General features: G+C 44.5%; 1 protein-coding gene across 1 annotated transcript; it reads left to right on the plus strand.

The window, feature by feature from the left end:
* The first annotated feature begins 1,815 nt into the window (after window positions 1-1,815).
* ADAD1 (adenosine deaminase domain containing 1) lies at window positions 1,816-21,451 on the plus strand. The gene is made up of 11 exons (XM_028521226.2): window positions 1,816-1,981; window positions 3,130-3,318; window positions 5,421-5,588; window positions 6,888-6,956; window positions 8,046-8,171; window positions 11,668-11,791; window positions 12,766-12,936; window positions 13,831-14,060; window positions 16,061-16,298; window positions 19,072-19,204; window positions 21,099-21,451. Exons 1-11 carry the CDS (start codon window positions 1,816-1,818, stop codon window positions 21,210-21,212), a joined length of 1,728 nt encoding a protein of 575 aa, XP_028377027.1. The 3' UTR covers window positions 21,213-21,451.
* The last annotated feature ends 1,038 nt before the right edge of the window (window positions 21,452-22,489 follow it).

Below are 22,489 nucleotides of genomic sequence, written 5' to 3' on the forward strand. Positions count from 1 at the left end.
CGATCTCTGTGTTCTCCCCAGGCACCCCTGCCGCAGGGGCTGTGGGGACATTGTGCCCACCGCGCAAACCTTCAGAGAAGCTAATTCTGTGCCCGCTGTAGATCTAAGAGGATACTGTCCGAAAGTTACTTTGTGAAACAAAGTAACTGAAACTTAGTACCAACGTTACTTTCTTAGTTTTGATAGACTGTGGTAACGGCAAGATGTTAACATGAAGGGAAAGTGCATGCCAGGGTACAGAGGGATTGCTATTAGTTTTCCTGTATAAAATTATTTCAGAAGAAAACATGCTTCAACTGTAAGAGTAATACCCGTTTCTTTTACTTCTCGAGCTTTCACCTCTATTGCCTGCCCCCTCTGAAATTAGATCCTAATGTAATTATGTACTTTTGTACTTGGAAGTTTGATTCCTCATCCTTATCATGCTTCTTGGCAACAACATTTGAATTTTCTCAATTTCTTGCGACCAAAGGTTTCTAAATGCTAAGAAGTAAAATTCTGGATTGAGTTAGGTTACAATTATTAAATGACACTTCACCAGAACGACATAATGAACACAGTTGGACAGTCAGTAAACACAGGCTTTTACTGAAAACGCACTGCTCAGTGAGCGGAATGAAGCTGCTTTTCCCACCCAGTTAGCCGGTGCCTGTGCGTGGATACTGCTTCTTGCTGTGCGGGAGGCACAACTCCACCGAGTCCCCGGGTTTCTTCTTCTTGGGTACAGCGGTGTACCTTCAGAGACCTTGTCCACGTAGAAGGCAGCGGCGCGCACTTCAGCTTTGTTGTAGCGCCCTCACTCAGCTCCTCCAGCGTCCCGCGCCAAAACCCATCAGCGACTCGCGAGAAGCACGTGCTCCACGGTCCACCAGCGGACACCGCCCCGAGGGCCTCGTGCACGGTTCCGGGGGCGAAGAAGGGAAAACGCCCGCACCGGCGGCCACGGGCCCGCAGTGCCCGGACGTGTGTCCCAGATCACAGCGGAAGGTGCCTTCTGCCAGCCCGAGGACCCGAGGGAGCCGAGCCGCAGGCACGCACTGGGCCTCGTCTGCGTAGAACTGGGGGCAGAGCCTAGGGTTTCCTCGAAGGCGAGGGCTCCACGGACGAGGGGCCCCACGCAGGGCTCTGGGAGGGCTGCTGGGGCAGCAGGGGGCGGAGCGAGTGCCCCGCCAGGCCCGCGCCGCCGCCGCGCCAGACTCCCCGGCGCGCCCGCCCGAACGCCCGCGCTCGGAGCCGCAGGCCTGCACCACGTGGCCCCAGCGCACGTGACTTTCCCAACGCACCAGGCCTGTGGCGGCTCCTCCCCCTCCACAGGCGCTCGCCACGTGTAGGGGCGGGCCCGCGGCTCGGAGACGGCGGTGATTGGACGAGGGCGGCAGCGGGCGTTGTCAGTCCGGGCCTCCTATCGCGAGAGCGCTCTTGAGCGCGGCAGCGGGCGCCGGCCGCGTGGCTCCCTCACAGAGGCCAGACGGGAGAGGTTGAGGCGAGGAGCGGGGCGAAGCACCAGCGTCGGCCGGCGAGCCCGCGGGCCGTGGCCCGGCCTCAGCTTTCCGCCCGCAGAGTCGGGCCGCAGGGCAGGGAGGACGCTTTCGGTGGGTGGGCGTTGGCGGGAGCGGGGGAGACCGCCCTCAACGGCCGCGGCGCGTCCCGCTCTTTCCCGGACCCCGAGGGCCCCGGCCTCCCCCCGCCCCGGGCCCGGCCCCCTTGTCCCCCGAGACCGGTGCCGCAGCTGCCGCCACGTCGGTTAGAGCGGCGGCCGGCCGGCGCGTGTGCCGCCCTGAGCCGCCCTGTTCCCCGCCGCCCGCAGGCGAGACCATGTCGGCCGGCAATGGCAGGTTCCAGAGCGACCGCGTCCCCAGCTTCGCGCAGATGCTGAAGAAGAACCTGCCGGCCCCGCCGCCGGCGCCGCCGCCCGCCGCGCCCTCCTCGGCCGACAGCGACGGCCTGGCCCGCCTGGCGTCCAAGGTCACACCGGTGACGGGTACGCGTCCCTCCCGAGCCCCCGCGCTGCGGGCGGGTCCCTCGGGTCCGTCCGGTCCGTCCCCGCGGGGCGCCCCGGGGGCGCGCAGCGGGCTTTCCCTTCGCCGGCCGCCGCCCCGCCCCGCCCCGCGGTGTCGCCACGGCCGCCCCGTCGGCGCGCGGTTTTCTAACGCTGCATCCGTCGCACCCGGCGCGTTGCCGCGCAGCCGTTTCACACGGCGGGCGAGAGGGAACGCGCAACATTGTTTGCTTGTTGTGCTTGCTCGGAGGGGGGTGCGGATGCACCCGAGGGCAACAGATTTGTGCCGTGGGGGGCGGGGGGGGCTGTGGCTGGCGGGACTGCCGCAAGTGGTGTCCGGCCGTTCCTTGGTGCCGCTGGCGTTTTGGGGAAAGTTTTTTTGCTGCGGGGCTGTCCCTGGCCTCCGGCCACCGGAAGCCAACAGCAGGACATCGTCGCGGTGCTCCAAGTATCCAAGTCGGTAACACCGGGGAAAGGGAGGTGGTTTTACGGGATAAACGCGACAGCCTGGTCGGCCGCCCCCCGGCAGCTGCGGCTGGGCCCCACCCGGAGCTCGGCCCGTGGACGCCGCTCGCCTGGCTGCGCAGGTGCGTTTCACTGCCGGCTCTCCCCCCGGGTCGGGGGTGTCTAGCCGGCGCCAGGTGAGGCTGCGGCCCCTCCGGGCTGTGCTCCGCAGGTCGCTCGGCGGAGCGTGCCGCGTGCAGCAGGGCCAAGCGCCCTTTAACAGTCGGGCTGAATCCAGCGCGGAGGACAGTGCGAAGCCAGGTGGGAAACCAGAGACGCGGGCCTAGCCGCAGGCCTGTGTCTGCTCCTTCGCAGGCATCAGTGGTGCCGCGGGGACGAAGGGCTTGCGGAGCCTCCGCAGACCTCCGCGTCCCTGGAATGCCGTGCTCCTTCGTCGCTGGGGACGCGGCGGCCAGAGCCCTTCTTTGCAAATTAGTCTCAGGACCCCGAGAGTGCGTGCACTGGGCGTTTGTGCCCGGGTTGTTCAGCAGACTCGTGGGTGTAAGGAAAACACAGGAGACTAAGCGTGTCAGGGACAGTCTTCCCCTTTAGAGGAGGGGTTAGTGCTTCTGCTCACTTTATTTTTTTTAATTTACCAAATTGACTAGTGTAACATTTGTTTTCAGGTAATTTCCCAGAACCATTGCTTTCCAAAGGTCTTGCATCTATTTCAAACCCTGTTCTTCCTCCAAAAAAAATACCTAAGGAGTTTATAATGAAATACAAGCGTGGAGAGATTAACCCCGTGTCGGCCTTGCACCAGTTTGCACAGATGCAGCGGGTTCAGCTTGACCTTAAGGAAACAGTAACAACAGGCAAGTGAAAGCCGCCTCTGCTTATTTAGGGTGGGGGCGGGGGCCTCCTGTTGAAAGCAGCACAGGCAAATGGTGCTGAATTTGATGGTTTTCTGTATTCACATGATGTTACAGCTAGGTAACTACTAGTATTTTTTACTAGTATATTCCAGAAAATTTACATCAATATTCAGCTTTTTGAGAATCTGTAGATAACTCACTCAAAATATTTATAACCATAGCATTTAACTTTTCTGTGTATGGCTTGTTGAACTGAAATCTCATCAGCCTCGTGCGTGATTCTTGTTTGTAAATACATGTAGAATAAAGATGCTTTTTAGGGATATTAAATATTTGGATTATGATTATCTCATGAACAGGATTCTGTGAGGTTGATGCCTAACAAATTATGGTCAAATTTGGCTTCTGAGATTCAGGGATCACAGGTCGAAAAAGCACATAGTCGTTTGCAGGCTTGTCTGTGACTGTTTCCTCTCAGCTGTCTCCAAACGGCTGCACCCAGCAGCCTCTGTCACCACACGTGCCCACGGAAGGCCGAGGCGTGCAGACCAGCCACAGGTGGGAAGTAGCCTCTGGTTGCGTCACCCGTGCCCAGCGACCAGGAGGCACTTCAGGGGAGTGGAGGGACAGGGGAAGTGCTCCCGAGAGGCGCCGGCGGTCTGTCACACTGAGTGCGCACGTGGGCAGATAGGGTCTCCGAGTGGGAGGGAGTTCTGATTGTGAGTGGTCCGCCACTGTTCGTTGGGTTACTTCGTGTGATCAGGACTGGGGGCCTAGTTTCTGTGTAACCAGCGGCCTTCCTCCGTTCTTCTCAGACTGCCCTTGGGAAAGGTAAACTATGGCTCACAGGAAGAAAAGAATTGATTGGGGCGCATCTTCACTGAGCTGAGCAAACACTATGTAAAACACAGCCCACTGATTGTGAGTGGAGTTCATCGAACGTGCAGAGTACCAACTGGTCACTGTGATTCAGTGGGTCTGGTGGTGAGACCAGAGTATCAGTGCTTTGCACGTGCTCCACAGGTGACTCAGATCCATTCGCTCCGGAGCTCCAGAGTCTCGGGTGTGTTGGGGCTCCGACAGCCCTCGACAGCCCTCGTGAAGGGATCCGTCAGGCGTGTCTCACCTATAGGAGCCATCTGGGCCTCTTGTTAAGTACAAATAGCATTTTCAGGTGTGGCCAACCTGGACTGGAGCCCAGGTGGTCCTGGGGGAAGAAACGGGGGCAGCAGCTTTCCCAGGTGCAGCCGGCAGTTGCTTGGAACCTGAGGCACTTAACAACCAGCAGTGCACGGACTGTTCTAGAAGATGAGGTGATGATAAGGAGGCTGGTGCGGGGTGACGTTGTGCTCAGCATCCATAACCAGAGTAGCGACCGGCGTCTCCTAAAGGCCTCCTCAGGTCTGAGCACCAGCAAGTAGGACTGGAACCAGGAAACTCCTTAGCCTGAGAATTTAGGAAATGGTTCCATTTCAGTTTTTATCAGGCAAAAGTGAAATCTGGTCAAAGTAATGGTGCAAAGGTGATCCTTGTAGGAATTTTGGATGACTGTACATTTATTTTAATTCTTTTGTTTGGTTTTCCCTGTGAATCCCTTTCACCTGCCGACGACTGTGGTGGGCTGAGCTGCTTTCTGTGACGCCCTGAGAGCGGCACGGGGTTTCTTCAAAGGCCTCCCCTCCGTCCTGGGGCTTTGAGAGTATCAGGGCACTTGGAGGGCGGGAGAAAGGCCATTTTACTGGTATTGAAGTTGGCAGGAAGAGAGGGGTTGCCAGAGGCTCTGCCTTTGGCCTGTCCCTGGTCATTTGGCAGATACTTTTGGAGGCTTAGCACTGCCTGGCACTGTGCCAGCTGCCGTCACTCCTGTCGTTAAAGCGGGCCCTACTGCCGAGTGTGGCGGCCAGCTGCTCGAGGGACTCCTCGGAACTGGTCCCAGGAGCCAGCAGCTTCCCTCGGACCCTGTGCTGGCCCTGCAGAAAGGCGGACAAGCCGAGACAGCTCGTTCCCCCTGGTGGTTCTTCGACGCTGCCCTGTGTGCCGAATCCCTTTTGCGGGTTCATGCTGTGAAGTCCTGCAGCATTCACTCTGAGTTCTTTTTCAAGGAAACGTTTTGGGACCGTATTTTGCTTTCTGTGCTGTGGTGGATGGTATTCAGTACAAGACTGGACTGGGGCAGAATAAAAAGGAGTCGAGATCCAATGCAGCCAAATTAGCTCTTGATGAGCTCCTACAGCTGGATGAGCCTGAACCAAGACATTTGGAAGCCTCAGGTACATACCTTGATTGTAAAGCATTAGTACGATGTTATTTTCTTAGAAGGAATCACCTGGAGGATGTTATGTTAATGAAGAGTTACTGGGCAGCTACAAGGTAGAAGTGAGAGGATTTGGAAAATCTCCTTACCATTGCTGTTTGATTGCTGATGTATTTAATAGTTAAAATTGTTCTGATGTATCCCAAAAAGAGGGATACATCCCTCCCAATGGAGGGATACAAAAAGAGGGATACATCTCTTTTTCAATCCCAAAAGAGAAAAACATGTTGCTAAACTGTCTGATAACTTGTCAGATTGTCAGTGGGTTCCAGCCCTGAAACTTGCTTTTCTCTGTAATTTACTGGATTCTTAGTTTTCATTTAATACTGTGCTTTTAATACTTAGAGGTTTTCAATGCAATTTTTGTGACATTTGCCTGTGTTCAATTCAGTAATGCTGGAATTATTTGAGAAAATAACAGCCTAAAGTAGCATAGCAAATATGCTAAGAGTGTAAACTGCAGAATTGGATTGCTCAGGTTGGACTGTTGATGCTGGGAAGACAAAATACTTGCTCTCTAAAGCCTAGGTTTTTGTCATTTGAAAAGTGGGGCCACTGGTAGTACCTGCCTCCTGTGACTGACACGCAAAACCCTTCGGCAGAGTGTGTGAATAACACACAGTCAAATGATAGGCCTTCCCAGTAAACATCAATTTGGGGAACATGTTAACCTGTTACAAAAGCTGGCATAGTAAGCATGTGTTCATTTCATGTTACGTTACATTTTGGTTTACCTCTTGGTTTAATGTCATGTTTTCTTGTTTTTCCTGGATTTCCTAACTTTGGAACCAAATTGCAAAGCCATTGGACTAAAAACGTAAAAAACTTTGCATGTAGTATTCCTCTAGAAAACACTCTAGTCAAAATAACACTAAAAATGATCATTTTTGCTTACTCAATTTTTAATAAACTATATTAGTTTTAAATGTTTTACACAGTATTACTGTAAATAGGAAATTGTTCTTAAGCATTTAAAACACGATTTCATTTGAACATTTTCTCATAACATGGTAACTGTTACAAAGCAAGCTTTATAGTAGCATGAGATTAGGAAACCCAGAAATGCACTTGTGTAATTGACTTCAGATAGGAAGGACCTTCCTCGAGACTTAGTCAGTGGTATTTGATGGTCTGGAGTTCGCAGAGGCGCACAAACTAGTCCTTCTTGGACTGCCGTTTTACCACAGAGTAGTGAGCTACTGGCTCTTGGAACAGTGACGCCTTATGTTTGCTTCTCTGTTGGCTTTGTTCGCAGGTCCTCCCCCCATCCCTGCAGAACCTGTTGCTTCGCCCGAGCCAGCATATGTTTCAAAAGTGCACTATGGTAGGAAAGCCCTTTGTAGTGTTCTGTTTTAGAAGGGTAACTTAACTAAAAATTGCATCAGGTTGGCCAAAAAGTCCAGTTACGTTTTTTCCCTACGATGGTATCTTTAACTTCACTGGAAACAATTTTTGTTAGATTGTATTGTGACAGCTGTCATATCAGCGTGTATTTATAAAAAAACTAACCAAAATTGGTGAATTTTTGTGCAGCCATTTTAATAGTAAAGATGGAAGAAAATAACATGTTTTCAATGTATTTTGCTTTACTATTTCAAAAAAGGTAAAAATGCAACTGAAACACAAAAAAAGATTTGTGCAGTGTATGGAGAAGGTGCTGTGACTGACTGAACATGTCAAGAGTGGTTTGCAGAGTTTCTTGGTACTATTGACATTGTGGCCAAATGATTCTTTGCTGTGGGGCTGTCTTATGCGTTGGAGGATGTTTAGCAGCTCCCCCGGCCTCTACCCACTAGAAGCCAATGGTGGGAGACAGCCGACATACTAAGAATATCCAGATCAATAAAGTTATTGGTGAAAATGAAACGTCTTTTTTTTTAAATGGAAAAATTGTAACAGACTTTTTGGCCAACCCAATAACAACATATAATTAAAATATGCACAAGTATGAGAATAAACATTAATATTTTATTCAAACCTGTCATATTTTCTCTAAGGAGATAGTTCGTCAGTTTCATGTAACTGCTGTTTTGAGAATTCTATTCCTTGTCATTGGTAGTCTTGTCATTAATAAAAAGCAATGGCTTTCTGGTGTTTGTTTGGAAATTGATGTCAGTTAATTTGTTCATTTCTTAATGGTAGTTACTTGTCACTCAAGACCAAGAAAACTACAAGTTAAATACTTTAAAAGCTCAATCATGACAGAAATATAAACTTTCTGTCATGAAGTTACATGATAGAATATAAAGACATGACACTGTCAAAGTTACATGACAATATAAAGATATATAAGAATATATCTTTATAAATTATTAACTCATCCAATTGTGAAACTATAATATGAATAATAGAGGCCTCTGAGAGAAAACACAATGTTCAAATTCATATTGCATTTGATTGTTTTGTTTTCCAGAAGGGAGACACAAGCAGTATGCAAAGATTTCTCATATTGTTAAAGAGACGTTTAATCAACTAATTTCTAGTCATTCAGAATATCTGAAATGTAGCAACTCATTGGCTGCTTTTATAACTGAAAGAGGTAAGTCCAAATATTTGGGATGTGTTGGTGTGTAAAAAAGCTATTAGATATCTTAATGATCCAAACTATACTATAATCGTATTTTAATTAATTGTCTTTGCTCCCATTGACAATAGTGTTTTATTGAAGTGGCCTTTTCTAATAGGTGTGGGTTGTTAAACAGAGATTCTCTTCACAAAGGTGACGTATACTTAGCAGGAAATGGTAGAGAACTGCAAAATGGTAAAATGCCTAGCATTTTAAACAGTAATTCTGATCTAACCTCCATTATAACAAACATTGAGAAGGGCTCTGTATGGATTAACAGACTTTATTTGTTTTCAAATAAATTGTCAGTATATGAAAAAATCACGAACCCTCTGGTTTTTCATGTAGATATTATATGTGATTCAATTACATTTTATTTATTTACTTTTTAGTGTTTTTGACCATTAATTAAAAGTCTTTGGATTGTATAGTCATCTCTGAATAAAGTATTAAAGATGATATAAAACAATTTTAGATTTGGTCTCCATTCTTAAGTCAAAGGTGAACAAAAGGTAAAAATTGTTTTCTGTAATCCACAAATGCATAAGAATTCATAGGAAGGAACTGATACGGTTAAGTTGTTTGGGGCAGGTAACACTTCAGCTGGCCCTTTAAGGGCTAGCGCAGTTGGACGAATAGAGGGAAGGAAGATGTTCTTGGAGGGAGAGGCAGGCAGACACAGAGAGGGGAGAGAGCAGCAGGGGGAGAACTCGGTGGTGCATGCAGAAGAGTCTGTCTGTGGAGTGATACAAAGCAAGCAGTTTGGTGAGATGTCACCTGCTTATGGGGGGCTTAAAAGCCAGCCAGAAGTCAGATTTAATGAGGTTGGTAGTGAGCTGTGAAAGAGTTTCAACAGGGATTGATAATGTGCCGTGGTTGTTGGGAATGTCAGATTCAGCTCTGCCGCTTCATTGGGCAGGTTACATGCTTAACATCTCTCTGCTTCAATTTTCTTCTCATTTCTTAAAAGTCGAAATTGTAACGACTTCTACTTCATGGAGTTGTTAGGATTGGATATGATAATGTAAATAAAGTACTTAGCCTAATACTTGGCATTTAGTAACGGCTTAATAAACTATGTTTGCGATGATTAAGATAATTGATGTTTAAGCAATAATGGGCAACAAACAATTTGCTACAAATATAAGGATTGGATCTGAATTAGGGAATCACAGCTAATGGAGTACAATATGAGAGTTGAGATAGACGTGAACAGGAGGAGAAAAAGTGCTTTTAAAAAACATGTGATGTTTACATGGGAGAAAGGTGTTTCCATACACACAGGGAGGCTGACATGAAGCTGTGTGGCGAGAGCATGGGAGAGAAGAAGTTAGAAACAGGATGAAAGCCTGAGGAAAACCACGTGGGTGTTCCTGGGACAACTCACACAATCAGTACACACTTAAACTGTGTGGTTGGAGACCTCACATGGGTGCTTTCACTCCCCAGCCAGCCTGTCTGGCAGGATTGGTCACGCATGCCCAGTGTGATGACTGTTGCACACTTTTCCTTTGTTCCCAAATACCCCGAGACCTCTCTTCCATCCTTGTCACCTGGTGGCCTCATCTCATAGTTTTTAATCGGTCTGCAAGAAACTAATTTTTAATCGGTCTGCAGGAAGCTATCAAATCCAAGCTTGCTTCTCTCCGCTGCCACCAAGTCTGTGTCCTTTCCTGCTCTCGTGTCCATCTTCTCCACTGTAGAGGAAGGGTCTCCTCCAAAAGATTAATCCCGCCCCTTAAATGCTGATTCTGTCCCCTCCCATCTTGATTCCTTCTTTTTGGTTATCCCTCTTTCTCTGCATCATCAGACACTAATGCCTGCATGAAACATTGCAGGTTGAGTTACAGGTTGAGAAAGAAGCTGAATTCTTGACCACGCTGTTGCCCTTCGTAAGTCAGAACTTGCATCACCATCCCAGGACTTTCCCTTTTACCACCGCCCGCCCCCCTTATGGATGGAGCAGCCACACTGGAGGTCACAGAACTTTCTTTTTCCCATCTGGTCCCTCCCCTCCTCTGACACCCTCCATCTCAGTACCCAGCATTCACCCAGTTGCTCAGCCAGACTGAAAATCTGAGTCATCCATTCTTGGTCCCTTTCTCCAACACCGTGTAATTTATCTCTGGGTCCTTTTGATTATATCCCCAAACTCCATCTCAGACCTGGTCATTCTTTGCCATTTAACCTCCATCATTTGAGACTGAAGTCATTGCTTCTTACCTAGGCTACTGTGCCAGGCCCCTCATTCAGGTTCTTGGATCCTGCATACCGTATCCTCCACACAGAGAATGTGACCCAATATGCTGTTTGCTCCTTAGCTTCAGTGGCTTTGCCGTAGCTCCCGGGTGACATCCACAGCTTCCTTAGTACGGCTCACGATGCCTCCTTCTCTCACCTCCTCTGATGCCATGCCCTTCGTGGCCCTCTCCCGAAGCAGCCACACTGGTCTCCGTCAGGCCTGGGTCTGCAGCAGCTATTTCTAAGTGACTGAAATACCATTCCCTCCCCACTGTGCTGCTGGCGCCACCTCCTGAGACTTCCAGTGTTGGAGGGGAGGACTGTGCACGCGGTCTGAGGGTCTGCGCGCGGTAGCATTTCCCTCTCCAGTCTTTGCATTAGGCCCGTGTTTGTTTCCTTCAAGGCTTTGATCATAGTTCGTGGCTTATTCAGTCTTCTTTCTGTCTCCTGTTAGAAGCTTCATGAGGGGATCTGGCTCAGCCTTTCATTCCCAGCGTCCACTTCCGTGCCTGGTACTTGTTAGGGCCTCAACAAGTTTTGTTGAATTAATCAAAGTCCCTTAGGTAATTGTAAATGTGAAACTGAACTTCGCTTGAAAGACTAAGGATAGATGTTTCTCAAATCATCAACACCAAAGTAAAAGAATAAGCAAGATAATCAGAGGAGAATATGGACGGAATAGAGAGAGATGAAGTAGGCATGGGAAGCCCCCCTCCCATAGTTAATGCAAAAGGAAAGGGGAGCAGTGTCTCCTGGGAGCGTACTGTCAAGGAAATCTCAAGACGCAGCAAAAGGAAATGGAGCAAGACTGGGAAGAAAACAAGGTGCTTGTTTCCTCAAAAAAAAAAGTTTCAGAACAAAGAAATGAGAAGTTGGTGTGGTGAGTTTGAGTGCATTAAGAAAAAAATAGAGGCATTCTATAATTTGCTTTACAGAAGTAGAAGGGCAAGTGACATCTTAGCAGGCAAAATCAATCTCGATGGAGAAGGATATCGGGTGATTCTAGTGCTTGTAAAAATTTAGATAAAATAGCATAATACAAAACATGCTGTTTTAATTGAGCTGTTGAAGACTCTCAAACCCTTATTTGAAATTGTAGAATTATTTTTCTGTGACTTTGGACTGTATATTTTACTGACTGTAAAACGCTCAGCTGGAGGTGTGGTGGTCGGACCTGGGGCAGAGGGAGGCAGAATAAATAACCTGCTGCTGTCCCTGCCCCCTGCAGCCGGACGGCACGAAGTGGTGGCTCTCGGCACAGGCGAGTACAACTACAGCCAGTGCATTAAGCCGGACGGAAGAGTGTTGCACGACACGCATGCTGTGGTTACGGCAAGAAGGTCTCTCCTGAGGTAAGGTAGTAAACACAGTTCATGCCGCCAGACGTTAATGCTTCCAGCCTAAAAAGAGCCGTCTGTGTTTGTCTTTATTTGCAAATGGAGTTTCACTGCTCTCTGAGCCAGGGATGTGACAGTCTCTTATCCAAGCCGTCTGATCTGATTGTTTCCATGTTACTTTTGGAAGCCTCCTCGTAGGGACTGCAGTGTCCAATCTGTGGGGTTTAGTGGCTTTAATAACAAGACCTTAAGAATCCAGTTGTAAGGGTCCTACAACCTTTTTTCTCCAAGATAAAAATACCATCCTTATTACTGATGAAAGTAATTGGGGAGTATAGCTTTACATGTGGACCATGTAGGCTTGGTAGTATTTCACCTCTCAGTTTGCCATGCTTGTCCAGAGCAGTACGGGAGTTGGATGGGTGTCCATTCAGGAGGTCTGTGCAGGTTTACCATGTAACAGTGTAGGTAAGGTCACCTTTAGGCTGACAGACCTCAAAGAGAGAGAGGGGGTGAGGTGAGCACACCTGGTTTCTTTTTCTGAACTCATCAGTCCCTCCACTCCTTACAAGCGGGTCAGTAACAGGCAGGAGAGAGAGGCCAGCAGTGAAAGACACTTGATTAGTGGTGTCTTTCAGGAGACCTTCATTCTTAATACAGCTGCGGTCCTCCCTGTATCATTCCTGTGCTCTTGGGTTTTGGTCTCTAAAATCTGTGACGGGAGGGAGGGAGGGGAGGGGTCAGGAAGAAAACGGGTCTTCTGCGTGCGGGAGGGGAGTGGGGCGGCAGTGGAGGAGTGCAGGGTACTTTACCACGGGTCCCGGGGCAGCGGGGTCCCGGCTGAGGCCTTCTCGAGGGCCTGGCTCTGAGGAGTTCTTATTAATGAGCGTGCTGACGTACAGGGACACTGCTCATCACACACGGGGACGTGGTGCTCATTGAGATAATTTTAAGCTGTATGACTTGGTGACGTCATTCATTTATTTTAGGTACTTTTACAGACAACTTCTACTCTTCTACAGCAAAAATCCTGCTATGATGGAAAAATCAATATTTTGTACTGAGCCAGCTTCAAATTTACTCACTGTCAAACAGAACATCAACATTTACCTCTACATGAACCAGCTGCCTAAAGGATCAGCCCAAATCAAGTCACAGCTGTAAGTACCACAGGAGTCGTTTCTAAGAGCAGCTGGGGTGGCCGTGTTGGCTGTTCTGAGTCCCTTCCGCGGGACAGCAGGTCACATCATCTCTCACATATTCCCCTCTAGCCATGGGATGTTGTATCTGTGGACTGCAAGAGGCCACAAATTCTGCCTGCCTCCCTCCCTCTACTCAGTCCGATCTATTGCTGCTACTTAAATATTGGTGCACTTCAGCGCTTGCTTTTCTGTGCTATTGAAAATCTCCAGTTTTAACATAAATTTCAGAAAACTGTGGCTTTGTGCACTATTCACACAGTAGTAACATAGGAGTTAAGGAATGAGTTGTTTTTCTGGTGAGTATATGGCCAACATTTCATTATCTTGAGTGGGTAACCTTAGCCTGAAAATTAATACAGAGAAGCACAAAAAAAGAAAGTAAAATTCACTTCAAGTCCAATCATCTGCAGAAAACCATGGTTAATATTTTGTTAAAAACTATTCTCACACCTTTGAAAGCAAAGGCAATGGTTGTTTCTGGAGAGAAACCTCAAGAAAAATAATTTTAGATTTATTGTTTTAACATTGTGTTGGAGATGAGTCTTAAATAAAGACTGTCAGTTTTTGTTTTTTTATTACTTCATTTTGTAGTTTTTAAAAATTTTTGTACAAAAAAATTTCGTTTTTGAAACTGTAGTAAGTACAAAAAGTTAGGTTTTCATTTGATTTTAAGGCACATAAAGAATGTTTGGAAGCAAACCACTGCATTCCTGCCTCGGTTTGGGTTTGCATCTGCCTCTGGTGCTGAATTAAATGTATGCTGGCCAGTTACACGTGTTTGCGATCAGTTCTTACATACATGTGGCTTTTACCTTGTCAACTTTGTTAAAGGAAGAAACTTTCTTTTTCCAGGCGTCTTAATCCACATTCAATATCTGCATTTGAAGCCAATGAAGAACTGAGTCTCCATGTGGCTGTTGAAGGCAAAATTTACCTGACTGTCTACTGTCCTGCAGATGTTGCCAACAGAGTAAGCAGTATGTCTGCCAGTGACAAATTGATGAAATGGGAAGTGCTCGGTGTCCAGGGGGCACTGCTGAGTCACTTCATACAGCCGGTCTATGTCAGCGGCGTTCTTGTCGGTGAGTGCGCCCCGTGCCTCCTGGCGCTCCTACAAGGAAATACAGTGTTCGTCAGCGTAAACTCGGGCTGTCCGTATGTGCCACTGTATTTCAGGGAAGAAAACAGATCCACTCTTCTGTGATTATTTCACACTTAGTATAATGTAGCTTTCATCATCCTGCAAGAGGCCGAGACTTAATACTTTGGTTTGCCAATTAGATGTGCTCTGTCTGGAACTTAAATTTTAATTTACACAATGTTAAGTTTTTACTTTCTTTTGGAAGATGTTTCCTTGAACTTCTCAAATCTAATAGCTTATATTTAGTTATCCCTGAAACAAGAATGATACTAAATGCCTGTTTTGGTTCTGTCCTACCTTTGTCTTTTTCATACATTTGGTTATGATCTCCGTCCTCTGAGTAGGAGGTAAGTAGAACACAAAATCAATAAGGTGAATCAGTAAATTATCTTTCTTTGGCGGGGAATATTACAGAATGCTGTATTTATATTTCAGTGGCTTGCCAAACTTATTTCAGTGACAAACACTTTTGGAGCTCATTTCTGTAGTTTTTGTCAAGTCCTAGTTATTTCACAGCTGCAGGTACTCCTGTGGATCAATTTAAGCACCACCATTATGTGGCTTTTTTGCTGTCTGTTAAATTTTGGTAACAGTTACACCATGTGCAAGCTTTAGATTATCACCTGGGTAACATTTTTTTTAATATTTTTTATTTTTAGAGCAAGTAGAAGAGGGAGAGAGAGAGGCAGAGAAACACCAATGTGTGGTTGCCTTTTGCATTTTTCATACTGGGGACCTGGCCCTCAACCCAGGCATGTGCCCTGACTGGAAATCGAACCGGCCACCCTTTGGTTCACAGGTCGGCACTCAAGTCTACTGAGCCATACCAGCCAGGGCAAGCCAGTGCATTTTGTAGGGACACATTTAGTCTGTAGGACAGTGCATAAACAATATCTAACGTTTTCTTTTGAATTCATGTCTTCTGTTCATTGCAGAAATAATGACTATACCACAAACCTTATGTCTTCCCAACTTCTTTCGGTGCTCAAGTGTATCCTTGACTAGCCTTCATCTGTCAGTATCTCTTGATTTGAAACATTCAAAGGCGTGCTTAGGATGAAGGTGTCAGAAGCGACTCGGGTTCTTTTTACATCGCATTCTAGTTCCCAGATAGTCATGAGTGTGAGTCTAGTGACTGAGTCGACTCCTCCAGTGATGTGGACACAAAGCTTTATTTGTGAAATAGGTCTCGTGGTACCAACAAGGTTCTCTTGTTGTGAAAACCTCCAGCACTCCAAGGCAAAAAGAGATCTGCTGCTGTAGAATCACTGATTAGTGAATAGTGATTCAATTAGTGACTCACTATTGAATAGGAATGACTACTCCCTGACTTCTATGCTAAGTTTGGCACAGCCCGTACATTCTACTAAACCCACTATCTTTTTGAGCTCTCTTCAACAATTATTTTATCTGAAAACTCTAAGTTTTGGTATTGCCTGCAATTTCAATCAGAAATGATTATCTTTAAAAAAACTTTGTGTTGTGAATCTAGACTGTTGTGATGCTGGAACAGTTGCAGTTTGTGGCCCTTGAGTATGGAAAAGGAACATACTTTCACTAACTTTTTCTCAGCATATTTAAATGCTGCGTATGTGCTGCTGCCTTCATGCTGGATTCTGAGAAATCCAGACAGAAGGAGCCAGTTCTCTCTGGCAAGCCCTGTGAAAAGGACCAGTTTCCTTCTGCATCAGCTCTGGCTCTTTGCTTTTATTCACTGGGATGCTAATTCATCCTTCTCTGGGGGGATTCTTTTTTGAATGGAGACTCTGACTGTCATTGCTTTGCCCTGGTTCTGGTTGGGAATATGGAAGTAGCTGCCCGAGAGCAGGAGGGGAGGGCAGGTTGCAGGGTAAGGGATAAGGAAGTGGATGTGAGACTCCTCAGTGGATTTTGGGGGGCGTCTCTGATATCGGTAGTGTTTGTTCTGTTTTTGTCCTCCAGGGGATGAGAACTGCAGTGACACAAGAGGCTTAGAAATCGCCATCAAGCACCGTGTGGATGACGCACTCACGGCAAAACTTCCCATGTTTTACCTGGTCAACCGACCTCACATCAGCCTAGTGCCTTCTGCGTTTCTGCTCCAGCCCGATGTGGACTGTAGGTTCTTGAGTCTGAACTGGGCACAAGGAGATGTTTCTTTGGAGATTGTGGATGGCCTGAGTGGGAAGATCACTGAGAGGTCAGCATAGTTAATTTCTTTAAAAATGACATATTACACAGAGCACATTTTAATACAAGTTTTTATTCTAACTTTTTTGGATACGATTATTTGAATTTTGAACAATAACAGTAATAGATATCATTAATTGAATGTGATGACTATGCTGTAGGCAGTGTATTAATTTAAAAAAATGTGTTTTTTTTCCTGAAGAGAAGACAGGCCTAGAGAAATTATATAACTTACTGAAGCTGTAAAAGTGGTGGAGCCAGCTTTCAAAATCAGTTTCCAGGACCTGTGTTTCTCCAAGTGTCATTTCATGACCATGGAACGGCTCTATAACTTTTGGTTCAAAGAGGAAATATAAAATGCAACTGCAGAATATGTGGGAAACAAGGCTAGTAAAAGCATTACATATCAGAACTTGTAGGGTGTGCAGCTAAAGCAAAGCTGCTGGAAAAGCCAGCATTTTAAATGCTTATGTCAGCAAATAATGGAAATGAGCAGAATGAAGAAATTCATGAAACAAGAATGTTAAGCACTAGAGAACAGAAAGAAGTAATCATAAACTGGTTTTGTGGAAAAAAAATCACTAGCTAATCTCTTGTAAAATAATGAATTAGGGAATAATTACTCAGAAACAGGAAGTTAAAAGAATTATAAGACACTTCTTTGCTCGACCACCCTAATGTATTTGAAAATCTGGGTTAAAATGCGTAAATTTCTAGGAAAAAAATTCTAAAACTGGTACAAAAGAAGGAAAAATCTAAATAGATTATTTTCATGAGGAAGTTATCAAGAAGGTATCCTAACTCTTCCTCAGAGAAAGCACCTTTCTGAAGTGGCTCAGAGGAATTTTGTAAACCTTTAAATAGCACAAATTTCCAGCATTATCTAAAAAGGAGAACATTAATATGCTTTTATTAATCGTGTATCAGTGATTCTTGAGTATAATAGAAGATTGCTGCTCCTCCCTGCCAGAGTTGCAGAGCAAGCTCACTTTTATATCTGAGGAAAATTGCTAAATAAAATATTAGGAAGCAGAATCGAGCAGTACATTAAAATAATAATGTATTTTATACAACAATATCAATTGGGTTTTTTCCCTAGGAACATGTGGGTAGTAACATAATAAAAATAATACTAGGTTAGAAGCTCTTATTAGTGTAATTTGTCAGATTAATTGATCTAGGGAAAAAAACCATATCTCTATAAATTCTAAGAAGGTATATAGTACAGCTCTACAACTATTCTAGATAATAAAACGGGAATAGATTTTTTGTTAAGGATAAAATGTATCTTTATTAGTCCAGAAGTATCATGATTGATGAAGAAATCTCAGAGTCATGTTCACTAACATCTAGACACACACGATTGTTTACTGTTATTGCTGTTACTTAACATTTTACTTCATGCAATTGGACAAGAGAAAGAGATGAGATATAAAATATTGGAAAGAAAGAGGTAAAATCACTACTCTTTGCATATATACCATTCTATACCTGAAAAGCCAAATGAATAATCTGAAAAACTGTAAGAATGAAAATCAGTGGAAAATTAATATATAGAGACCAGAAGCTTTCATACAGAGGAGTGTACATTAACTTCTGTTGCACACAAACTACCTCAGTAGTTGAGCGGCTTAAAACAACAATCATTCATTACCGCCAACAAGTCCTGCGGCCCACTGAGCTGATTTGGTTGGGCTCCCCCATGTGTCTGGGGTTAGCTCTAGGTTAACCAAAGGTCCACCTGGCGGGTCTCAGCAGGACGGCTGGGCCTGGCGCCTGCACTCTCACAGCCTGGTAGGCGTGTCCCAGCTGGCTCCCGTGGCAGAGGAGGGAGAACCGAGAGAATGAGAACACAGCGCCTCCGGAGACCCCAGCTCCGAGCTGGCACATGGGCTAGTGTGTCTGCCTCAGCCAGTCCCAAAGGTAGCCTAAGTTCGGGGGGGAGGGGAGAGCTTATTGATGGGTGAATCTGAAAGGTGATATTGTAGAGAGTGTGGAAACAGAGAAATGAAGGATTTGGGCCATTTTTGTAGTCTATCATAAGAGCAAGTAATGAGAAGATAAGGGAAGGAGTTACAATAACCAAAACGTTCATGATATGTGGACCTACTTTTATTAAAAACAGGAAAATATATACATCTACATGTACATACTTGCACGCATATATGTAGGTTCAAGTGTGCATGTTTTCCTTTAGCAGGGAGTTAGAATTTATACACAGTGAAATGCACTGGGCAGTTTCATGAATTCTAACGTAGGTACATACCTGTGCCGCCATCACCCCAGTCAAAATGCAGGGTGTTTCTGTCATCCCAGAAAATGTTCCCGTGCCCCCACTTCAGTCAGTCAAGTAGTAGAACCACTGTCTACTTTAATTTCTGATGAAATACTATAATAACTTAAACTGTAATTTCATTAAAGGGGAGTGGGGAGGAGGTACCGGGGGAAAGGAAGTGTCATCAAAGAACATGTATAAAGGACACATGGACAAAGCCAGAGGTGGGAAGGATTGAGGGTGGGAGGTGGGGAGAGTGGGGATGGAGTGGGGAGGGGGAAGATGGAGACAATCGTACTTTAATAACAATAAAAAAAATAAGAAAAAAAAGTTAACTTCAGAAAGTAATGAAATATTCCAAATATTGTATATAAAAATTTCACTGTATGCATTGTACATAATTGAGATAAGGAACTGTTGATTCTGGGCAGATTTTAATCCCTGCAGTTGCCTGCGTAGTAAGTCCTTGTGTGACGACTTGTGACTGCTGCATTCCTTTTTGTCTCAGCTCCCCGTTTAAAAGTGGCATGTCCATGGCCAGTCGGCTGTGCAAGGCTGCAATGTTAAGTCGATTTAACCTGCTTGCTGGGGAAGCAAAGAAAGAGGATGTACTGGAAGCTAGTACATATCATGCAGCTAAGGTAAGTCCTGAAAGGAGTGCAGTGATCGTAGGAATGTAATTTAAGACAAAAATAGTGTATTTTCATGATTATGTGAAGCACAATTTGTTTGAATAGGTCTTGAATATAGGATATTGCCATGTAATGGTAAACCTAACTTTAAATAAACGTGCTAGAAAACTAGGTATGTAAGTGTTGTCACTTGAAGTAGCCATGGTATGTCCTTTGTATGGCATGTGCTTTGACAGCATTGCTCAGAACCTGCTGTCCGTGCCTAGAGCAACCAATGGGAATAAAGTTTCGTCTGTTTTGCATGTTAACTGTTGCTAACAACAGAAGTTAACTGTTCTAAAATAATACATTAAGGTACCGAAAGAAACTAATTTTTCTGTATCAAAGTTGTGAAACAGCTTTAATTCCAGCTTGTAATTTGGCCTGAGTAAATAGGTGATGTAGATAACCTTTTTCTTTCTTTAAAAATATTTTTTTTAGTATAATGCATGTTTAAGTGGATAATTTGGCAATTTTTTTAAAGTATAGAGGAAAAATATTACTTGTAATCCCATCTACTAGTTGAATATAATAATCTTGTAAGCATGTTATTTCAGTTTCTTGTCATGCATATAAATTTTGGGGTACACATGATTTTAAAATACTAAGCTCATCCTGGATAATGATCTTTTTTAATCTGTTTTTTTATTCCACATAATATGACATGAGCCATATTCTCATAATATGACATCCATGCTCTCAAGGTATCCAATTGTCGCTGATCGTCTAATTCCAGTCTCAGTAATGATGTAGCATCATGTGAGCATCTCTCAGTCTCACCGGTACCTTAGTGCTCTGACTGTGTGGCCACAGTTGTGAAGCGGTTGTGCTCAATGTAGGTGTGTGTGCACATACACACAGTCATAAATGTAAAAGTTCATGTGGACATTTTCTGGTTTTGGCAGCATAAAGAGATTGCAAATCATCCCTATAAAACAAGTATGAAACTAGACAAATAGTCAAAAAGACTTCTTTTCATGACTTTGGAAATTGACTAGAGGCAGAAAACACACTGAGAAGTGTGTATTGTTGAAAAATGGTTAAAACTCAGGATCAAAACAGGAGCTTGTGTCGCCTTTGCTGGGGCCATTCCTGTCCCTCCTCTTCCTCTTTGCTAGTTCAAATGGCAAGAACTGTAGTTTTATCAGAGGGAGAATGCCCCCAAAAGCGGGGCATTTGCTACTAGAGGGCAGTCTTGATTTGGGGCTTTGTCAGCTGAAAGTGTCCAAGTGGTAGGATACTAATGGGAAAAATCAAAAGTGCAGTCCTGCTTGGGGCAAGTGGTGAGCCAGCCAGGGACTTGGGTAGATTTTGCAGTTTAAGAGCCATGAAGGGCTGAGGCCGATCCTCTGTGTATCCTGGCTGCCTGAGAAACTGCCCCTGTGCGCAGGGAGACCCGGGAGAAGCCAGTGGAGAGTGAACCGGTGAAGGTGCTGGAAGCTTCACCAGTGTGAGTTTGCCCAAGCGCAGAGGCCTGCTGAAGCCCTCGGCTGGTCCCGAAGCTCTGCAGACGCAGGGCGACCACCAGGAAGCCAGGCTGACATAGGAAGTAAACCCAAATGTGAATGGCGGTTATCTGTAGTTCGGGGATTAGAGGTGGTTTTTATTGTCTTCTTTATGTTTTATCTATTTTTCCCATTTTATGTAGTGAGTGTGATTACTCTTAATCAAAAATGTTTAAGAAATTTCTTTCAGGAGTGTGGGGAAGGAAAGTTTTCAGTTTCAAAAATAATATTGAGAAAAAATAGGAATTCAAACATTTTAATTTTTAAAATGTGAAATTAAAGAGACAAGGTTAGGGCTACTTACTTTTCATTAGCTAATTCTGCCTATGTTCTATAATTCCATTTTTTTCTTTCTATAGTGTATGTCTGGATCCTATCAAGAAGCTAAAACTTTGTTGAAATCCTACTTACAGCAACATGGCTATGGCTCCTGGATTGTGAAATCTCCCTGTATAGAACAATTTAGTATGTGAATTAGGCAACCCACTGTCACATTAAAAATCTTCTCTTCTTTTTGGGTGTGTTTTGACTAGTAAAAATTTTAAAGCATATTAGTGATTTTCAGCTTACAAATCAGAATCTTGCAACAGCAGTGTCTAGAGATTGCCAAAAATTTGTAAACATTCATGTCAAATCACATTGAAGCATGAGGGTTTCAAGTTTTATTTTTTGGAAGAATAATTACCTTATCCATTATGTAGCCATTTTGTATTCATTTTTACAAACATGAGAAAGCCATTACCCTTTTTGTAGATTAAAAGGAAATTCATTCTTTTAAGTTGTATTAAAGCTATTCGCACAGCAAAATACATTCAACATTGTGTCCTGATATTCACTTAAGTTTTTTTGATTAAAAATTATAATCCAAGAATACCAAATAATTTTTACTCATTTGTTGGCTAATTCAACAGACATTGAGTGCCCTAATATTTGCAATCACCATGTTAACATGATAGTAAAAAGCAGTGACTAAAACATTTCTCGTGTCAAACTCCACATGTAAATACAGAATGATGTTAGACATGTTAGGGAATAATGTGGTAAATGAGTTATTCTGCTTAATAGGAGTATCATAAATGCTTTAGATTACTCATTTTCAAGTGTCCTGTAAGATCGATCCAAATATGACTCAATCCTTTATAATCTAGATGAGTAGGGAAGTAAGATCATAAGATTGTTTAGCTTTACATTTGTTGATACAATGCTTAGATGAAAAAGGAACAGTTTATTTGCCCTTAAGATAGGATGTGTTCCTTTAGTGAAACCATGTGTTCCATAACTTCAGCCTCTTCAGCATAGTCCTTAGTTTCAGTCACAGGTAAATCAATTATGATTGGTTCTCAGGCTTTATCCCTTTTATCTTGGGTCTTCATTAGATCTATAAGCTTCATGCCACCCCATATGGACTTAAAATCTCTTAAGAGATTGATGGTGGGTGTTTTTTTGGTTTGTTTTTTTGGGGGGTGTCTATTCCGAAAGGATGGCAGAGTTCAGTTGATGAGCATTGAAGTTGTTCTGGAAAGGCATGCATGTCTTTCATACAGTGGACACGATACTTAGTAGGTTTGAACCATGCAAAATTGCCATTTTTTGATAGTTTTAAGGGGTCAGTTTTATGCAGAGCAACATAAATGGAGCAGTTTTATATGGAGAAACATGAAATGTACCGTAATAAGTTCCATTTCTGTCAATTAGATGAACTGTTTTGCTTATTTCTCCAAACTGGTATTTTCTTATTAAATATTTTTAG

The sequence above is a fragment of the Phyllostomus discolor genome, chromosome 8 (genome assembly GCF_004126475.2).
Source record: "Phyllostomus discolor isolate MPI-MPIP mPhyDis1 chromosome 8, mPhyDis1.pri.v3, whole genome shotgun sequence".
NCBI lineage: Eukaryota > Metazoa > Chordata > Mammalia > Chiroptera > Phyllostomidae > Phyllostomus > Phyllostomus discolor.